This window comes from Trachymyrmex septentrionalis, unplaced genomic scaffold (assembly GCF_001594115.1).
Source record: "Trachymyrmex septentrionalis isolate Tsep2-gDNA-1 unplaced genomic scaffold, Tsep1.0 scaffold19, whole genome shotgun sequence".
Classification (NCBI taxonomy): Eukaryota; Metazoa; Arthropoda; class Insecta; order Hymenoptera; family Formicidae; genus Trachymyrmex; species Trachymyrmex septentrionalis.
The window spans coordinates 2,618,294-2,626,752 of NW_017305071.1; the positions used below are offsets into that span (position 1 = coordinate 2,618,294).

An 8,459-nucleotide genomic window follows, 5' to 3' on the forward strand; every position below is an offset into this window, starting at 1 on the left:
CATAGCGGGAGAGACAGTGTCTGGGAAAGGACCGGAGATAGTCATGATGGAAGGACGGAGATTTAACAATGTTACAATGAACGAACGACCGAGCGAGCTCCCTCCCTCCGCGCCGCGTCGGCGGAGTCCCGGGATCGCAGATTGAATTGTAAAATAACCGAGAGGGGAACAATGCGTCCCGGTACAACATTGTGTTTGCATTTAAATAATCCGCGAGCCCGCGGGTACGTAATCCGGAGAGCGCCGTCGTGACTTCTTCTCGTCCCCGTTCGTCTATATCTAGCGCGTACAATCTCCGATCTCGTCTCTAAGTCTTTGCAGTGACATTTCTGAACGATCGCATCTCGATAATTACAACGGCATTGAGATTATACGGGTATCGTGACAATTAATTTAATTATTAAAGTTAATTAGATTAGTCGCGCCGCTGAACTACAGCTGAGATTAATCGAAGAGCTACTGCAATGCTTCCGAATACCTAGACCACAGCTGGGATTAATCGAAGAACTACAGAAAAAATTTCTGAGTATCTGGATAACAACGTCGGAATCATTATGTTTTTTGACAGAACTTCATTATTACATTTAATTGAATTACATTTGAAATTAAAATGCGGTAAGGGGCGATATTTAATTGTCAATAACATCAAGATCTGGATGTCTATTTTATTTATCTTTTTGTCTACACAGAAGCTCTACTTACGAAATTAAAAGCTTTTCATTGGAGAAATAGAATATGTTTTATTAATGCAAGCTAAAGGAGAAATTATTAAGTAACGCTATATATGAGTAATTACCATAAATTAGAAAATGGGCTGTTCTCTGAATGTCTCTTCTAATTTGGATAAATTTTAAAGAGCTTTGACTAAGTCGACTAGCGAGTAGATCTCGCGATCGTTGCGACGACCGGCCGATCGACGGTTCGTTCGGCCTGCACTATAATTGTAAGTAGCGAGTAATTAATGCGGTCGATTCGAGTCCGATCCATCCGACCGCTAACCAACGGAATCCGCGAGGCTCGCCGAAGCGCGGGCGGCAAAGGGAACGAGGGATGGAAACGGGGAAACTCGCGACTACCGGGGGGTTGTTCCGGGTCGGATACCGACATTGTTTCACGGTGGATGAGAATTTAATTTGCACGGTACGAAGAGAGGAAACGGTGGAGGAGAACGAGGAGAAGGTGGAGGAGAAATAGGAGAATGAGAGAGTAAGAGAGACATTGAAGCGAAAGAGGAGAGGCACATAGAGAGAAAGAGCGAGAGACAGAGTGAAAGAGGAGAGGGGGGGGGAGAGGGAGGACGCTCGGATGGGTGCTGCCTTGTTTAAGCGTGGGTGGGGGTGTCAAATTGAATTACCCCCTCGTACCACGGCTCCCCGGGGACATTTGCCGGGGCGCTGGCGCTCTCGCGCTGCCTCCAGTTGTCGGGGGTTGCATCGGTATCTGTGTTCGTGCGCATGTAGCGACATATACACGTATATATACGTACACGCGCTACCTCCTCCGCGGAGGCGTTTTCAATTAAAATCAACACCGGGGGTTGGCCCCGATCCCGTGCCCCGTTCGCTTCTCTCCTCGTCGACATGGACCGTTTTGATCTCTCCTCCTAATCGGCGTACCTGTTCCGCGATGCATCCCTCAACCCCCGTACTACCTTCCCGACTCTTTCGCCCACCTCTTTCTCCACGGCGAGTCTCTGTTGTCTTATGTGCATTGCGTTATTAACTTAATTATATATAACTGTATTACCGCATAACGTATAACCGCATGATAACGGCCCGAATTTCGTATTACGTTATTTGGTAGAGGTATACCGGGACCGTATGGTGATTTATTTATCATGCATCCGTATTCACTTCTATTGTCACGATTTTTTCATGAAAAATCCTCTTGTGCTGGAAATTATTTTTGTAATAATTTAGAACATGTGTCATTCAACTTGCACACGCTATCCAAATATTTTTACGTCATAAGTTTTTTTTCAAAGGGTTTATTCAAAAGCGTTTAATTAATAAATATATAAAATAAATGACTTTTATATACCATGTACTTATATCTATTTCTATCTGCATCAACTTCGTGTATATTGTAACGCGGAGAGAACAATTTTCTTTTAATCTAAAATTTTGCTGAATATTAATAATACTTAAAAATAATTTTATTGGAACTTAAATTACTAAATTATTCAAATTTTTAAAGCATCGTTTATTATTTTTTTATTTATAACATAATTATATTAATAGTCTAACAAAATTACTTTCAGATCTGTATAGAAAAATTTTATGCTTCTTTACTTATCCGAGGATCGAAGTTTGCTGTCATTTAAAAAGTGAAAGATTTTTGTTCTCTTTCATTATCTTTCTCTATTAAAAATTTATTCTTTCGAAAACACTCCCGAAAATCTTTGTCGCATGTTAAACTAACAGCGGGGAAATCTCCAGTCACTTATTACTGGCACTTGAAATTTTTCAGCCTCTTCTTTGCCGTCCCCCGTTAAGAGGATAAAGAACTCGATTCGTAGAGCCGACTCTCATTTTCGCCTTTAGCGTCCATTTTTTTTCTTCCTTATCCGACGGTCCTTGCAAAGGAAGTCTTCTCGGTGAAATCCAGCGAATCGTTCTCTTTGAGGAAGGCTTCTCGCTGGTGCTCTTCTCTTCGCAAATTCTCCGCAATTCCTTGTTGCTTTGACTCGTGGAAAAATTACAAAAACATGTCGATTGACAGTTTGCCAAGTTATTTCCTCATGAATCTCCGATTTACCTATCGTGAATATGGCATTCATCATTGATTAAAAAGATTACACGTTTTTCTAAATTATAAGATATAAAAACATTACGCAAATTCTTTGACGTTACAAATTTTTGTTTAACGATACATAAAAATATAATTTTCCGCTCTGACATTAAAAATAACCACTGAATTTTATACACACACATATATATATATATTTTACATTACTCGATGTACCTTCGATGCAATTCCAGTTAAATGTATATTCGATTAATGCTTAAGACTTTTATCCTTAAAATTAAATCTTTGCAATTGAAAAGATAAATTGTCTTGATACTTTGACTTATTTTTTCAAAGGATTGAATCAAGAGATCAACAGGGACATCATTGTCCTTGGCGCGATTAACGAATCAACCAATTACCGATTACGGAAAGAAGCCGGAAAGAAGGCTAAGCGAGAGAGAAACTGGATTTAATCGTCCTTAATTCTGTTCCGTAAATTTTCGAGAAACAGAAAGAGAAAAAGAGAGTGAGAGAAGAGGAGAGAATACGGCGACCAGCGCTTTGACCGCGCGAGTTTAATTTCAGCGGGTCTTTGGATTTGCTTAATCAACGCCTGATAATTAAGGAGGGCCCTTCGAGCGACAACGACGACGACGACAACGATGACGATGGTGACAAGAACAACTTAATCACACCTTTTAATCGGCACGCGTGTTTTCCGAATCTGCGGATAAATGCGATCACGCTTTCGCTGCCGATTGACTCGTCTTCAATGTGAGGTCCACAGAACGGATCAAATCGAGTATATACAATTGTATAATAGATAATAAAGAACGAAATGTTTGAGAAAAAACATAAAATATATTACTGAAATAACTGATTGCAGATTTATTATTAGTTAAGTCTTCAATAGACAAAATATATGCTAATAATTTGTCAACATTTTTTAACTTAAGATTACAGATGAGTTGAAAAAGATAGATGAATTATTGACATATTTCGTCAATTGAAGATTTTTTATTAATAATAAATCTAACAGTCAGTGTGTTATTTCAATTATGTAATATATTTTATGTGCCCTCTCATTGCATTTTTTTAATTATCTTTACATAAAAGCTGGATCATATTCTGTATAAAATAAGCGGAAAGGTGATTTTGTGAAGTTATAGTCCTAGTTTGCAAACGTCGCTTATAATCCAACCTTCAGTTTTCATATCTGCTTTTATGAAATTATTATCGAAAAGCTTCAATCTCCATCCTTTTGTAAGAAAAAAAAAAAAGAATCAAATATAAATGGCGGTTTGAGAGCAGCGCGCGTTGCCGCTTACGTTATGAAAAGTCGCGTTACCGTTTGCGATTTAATTGGCCGGCGATTGCGTGGCAGTCGATCGGGACAGAGCAAAAACGAGGAGGGCCCGATTTAATTGAGCTGAATGCACCACCGGACGCGGCGGCACATCCAGAGGGAGAAAGAGCGCTGATCGATAAAGTGTAATAAATATAATTACGAGTGTGGAGGAGGCGGAAGAGCGGAGGAGGATGTTTTTTTATTCCCCTTGCGCGAGTGGAAAACGCGGAATTTATTATCGGACACGAGCGCACGAGCGCGACCGTAAAACATCAGAGATTATAATCAATCTCGTCGATGATGATAAAAACCGCGCTGAGAGGCAAATTATTGTCGCGTCGCATCGGCGATGCATTTTCCATTAGGTCGAATAGGCCCGGATAACCCAATATAGCCGGCGCAAAATTACACGCAATTCTCAAAACAATGTTAAAACAATCGCAATTTTTCAAGCAATTATAGAAACGTCAATGGAAACTACAGTTTTAAATGAAGCAGAAGAAGCGTAGGAATTATAAACGTGCAAGGTGCATACCTATTTGAATGATATTACTCGTCAGAAACTGAAATGGCTTTCCGTTCGCAAATTTTAATTAAGTAGATATTTTTTCAAATACATTACATATTATACATTATTATACATTTTGATTAAAATGCGTGATTTTTAGATGTGCTTAATATAATTTATATTAGTGTTTCTAGTATATTATTATATATATATATATAAAATTAATATATCCGTATTGCATTGCCAATATGCATATTTCTAATCCCAATCTACAAACGTTGTTTAGTTACGTTAGTACAACTTTAGTTTTCATGATCTGCTTTTATGAAATTATTATCAAAAAAAGCTTCAACCTCCACCTCTATAATCAAATAACAAATTTGCATTTCCTAATATCATCTGAATGTTAAAATTATTTCAAATGAGATTACATTGAATATTTATCTTTTCTGATGCTCAATCCAATAATAATCTCTCTTCCAGAATGGATGGGCCGGCGGTGCTGTCGATGCCGCCGCTGACTTCTTCACAAAAATCGGCGCAATCGCCGCAACCGCAATCGCATCCGAAACAAAATCAGGTAACACGAGAATGCAAGTCTTGAAATTAATGGATTAAAATTCCATAAAATGATATAAATCTAGGCCAATATAAAAAGATTGTTCGTGCACAAGGAAGGAGTAAAAGAAAAAAATTTAAAAGAAATATATTTTTATATAAGTTAATTTATAAACAAATAAAATAATAATTCTAATTCAGATCTTTTTAATATTATTTATTATTTTAATATATAATTTGTTACTCTCTTAACATATAATTCTGTATGCATATCATATTAATTTATAAATTTATTATTATTAATTTTTTATTCTCTTAACAAACTCGTATTATTAACTACTTTTTCCTAATTTGTATTTATATGTTTGAGTTTAATTAACAATTATTTATATAACTCTCATGAATTTTTATATACTTTTGACTGATAAAAATCTAATATTACGCGATATTAAAGCATCGAGGCGACTGTAATTATTAGAATAATTTCATGAATCGTTAGTATGACGCCAGTCACGGTAAACAGATAAAAGATCAAAGTGCAGCGGGGGAATGAAACTGACCCGCGATGCGCCCGAATCTGAGGGCATCCTAGTACGTTTAAATACCGGTAGGAGTTGCAGGTGGGTACCGTGTCGCTTTACGGGATCCACATCGTGTCGCTGGTAATCGAGGGACAGGAACGACTGTGCCTAGCACAGATCAGCAACACCCTGTTAAAGCAGTTCAGCTACAACGAGATTCACAATCGTCGGGTTGCGTTGGGCATCACCTGCGTGCAGTGCACGCCAGTTCAGCTTGAGATACTTCGTCGTGCCGGGGCGATGCCGGTGTCCTCGCGTAGATGCGGCATGATTACTCGCAGGGAAGCGGAACGTCTCTGCAAGTCCTTCCTCGGCGACAACGCACCGCCCAGGTTGGTACAGGACAATCTGCGATTGTCCTCGTAAAATTGCAAAATTTTCGCAAAAGACCATGCTATCTTCTATCAAGAGAAAGAATATAGCCGAACAACTCTCATTTTAGTTTACAAAAATACGCACTGAGAAAAATGGTCTGATTGAATACGGACGAACCAGAATTCTAATTATATCAGTCAGAATTCCGGTTATCTCAACTAAAATTCTAGTAGAGTCAATAAGAAAATTTGGATTCGTCTATTTTTAATCAAAATTTTAATTAATCCAACTAAAGATTAATTTCTTTGTGTGAGGTTCTGACAGTTTCATTTATAAACAAGATTTATTTCAATTTGAATATTTAAACAGAAAAAAAATCAAATATTATTGTTTCTAAAAATCTGAACTGAAGCTGAAAAATCCATACGGATGAAAGATGAAAGTTCCACATTTATTGACGAAGGGTTAAGTTTCAAATTGAAGATCATTGACTCTTCTTGTAGATCAAAGTTTTTATTTCGCTTTTCGATAATTGTATAAATATTCGTACGTACGATACACTTTGCAGATTACCTGAAGACTTCGCGTTCTCCGTACATCACGAGTGCGCCTGGGGTTGCCGCGGGGCGTTTCTACCCGCTCGTTACAACAGCTCGCGTGCAAAATGCATCAAATGCGCGTACTGCGGCCTGTTCTTCTCGCCTAATAAGTTCATCTTTCACTCGCACCGTATGGGCCCGACGGACAAGTACGTGCAGCCGGACGCGGCGAATTTCAACTCGTGGCGTCGGCACATGAAGCTGTCCGGTACTCAGCCGGATGAAATCGTGCATGCCTGGGAGGACGTTAAGGCGATGTTTAATGGCGGCACCAGGAAACGCTTGTTAGGCAATTCGAACGGCTCCCGAGAATCGCCGAGTCCAGCGAAGCAGCCCAGATCGTCGCCGACAGGTGCCGCGCAGATTTCCACCCTGGTGCCGACACCGGCGCATCCCCGTGTACCGCCATTCCCGGAACTACCCTTGCCGCTGTCCCGCAGTCTCGTCATGGACTACGTATGGCATCATCAGCAGGCGGCGGCGGTCGCTGCGGCCAAGACACCCAGCCCATTCGCATTTCCGTCCTACGCCCTGCCTTGGTTGGCCAAGCGGAGTCCCGTTCTGTTCCCCGGTAAGATGAGATTTATAAATAAAAAAAACAATTCCTAAATAATTGAAGAGTAACGCAGAAATTTAAATCTACTTTTACAAAATTTGTCAAATTTAGAGTTAGAAATATTTAAAGCCGGTATTTATAGTCGATTCTTATTTTAAGACCGTCTTAAGTAATGTCTTAAGATGTTAATATGGCCCTCTGATTCGCTTGTGACACCTTAAGACTGTGCTTAAGATTGACTATGAATACCGACGTAAGTAATCTTTATCGGTAAAAAAAATCTATATTTTTCTGGCTTAGATTATTGTCCTATTAATTAATTTAAGTATTTATAATACTGTTACATTCTTTACAGTGTTACTCCAATATATATTCATTAAAATGATCAAATATTTATTCATTAAAACGATCACGTATTCATTTATTAAATTTACAGAAAAATTACCATCGGACGTAAAATTATTAATTACGTTTTCCATAGCTTTACGTTTAGATAAAGCTGCTAATGTAAAACTGAAAACTATTATTATAAAAAACTAATCATAAAATATCTATTCCTTATTTATGATCATTATTTTTGTACAATCAAACCCGAGTGAGGATCGATTCGACCTCAATTAGGCAGCAATCGTATGTTGACGGTTTCCAGGACCACTTCCGCCACCTATAAGTGGTTCCAGCCCCACGGAACCGTTGATTCCGACTGTTAATCCACCATTGCATCAATCCGCGTTCCGTCCGGTGATTCGTGGGCCACCCATCGTCGAATCAGCGATCCCAGAGCGACCAACGGACGCTAGTCAAAAGGAGGACAACTCCGACGACGAGGTCGACATCGAGACAACGGAGGATGACCCGGTAACGCCACTCAACGCGAGTCTTCAGAATCTTCACTCGGCCTCGAATTCCGCTATGAGCAGCCATAGCGGACGAAGTACATCACCGCAGTGCTGGAGTCCTCCTCGAGAAACGGTGAGTTTCAGCTTAGGAAGCTCATCGGGTGATTTATTGAGAAGTTTGAGATCGTCGACAGATTTATAGAAAGGCAAAGACACTTTCCAAACAGAACAACAGGTCACGAGAGAATTCTACACTTAATAAAATCCTAATCTCAAACAATTTTGTCAAAACAAAAGTGAAAAAGAAGGATATCTTCTTTTATGTATATTATCTCATTCTAACTTATATCACAGTATAAGTAAGAATAGTAGGTTTACTCTGTGTCGGCCATTGATGTGACCCCGCTAAATAACCGCTATGTTGT

The 8,459-nt window shown here is 39.1% G+C and overlaps 1 protein-coding gene across 1 annotated transcript; it reads left to right on the forward strand.

Annotated features, from left to right (window-relative positions):
• The first annotated feature begins 1,290 nt into the window (after window positions 1-1,290).
• Window positions 1,291-8,236, forward strand: LOC108746919 (SKI family transcriptional corepressor 2). The gene is made up of 5 exons (XM_018484027.1): window positions 1,291-1,331; window positions 5,070-5,166; window positions 5,765-6,057; window positions 6,609-7,210; window positions 7,845-8,236. The coding sequence occupies exons 1-5, from the start codon at window positions 1,306-1,308 to the stop codon at window positions 8,234-8,236; spliced, it is 1,410 nt and encodes a 469-aa protein (XP_018339529.1). The 5' UTR covers window positions 1,291-1,305.
• The last annotated feature ends 223 nt before the right edge of the window (window positions 8,237-8,459 follow it).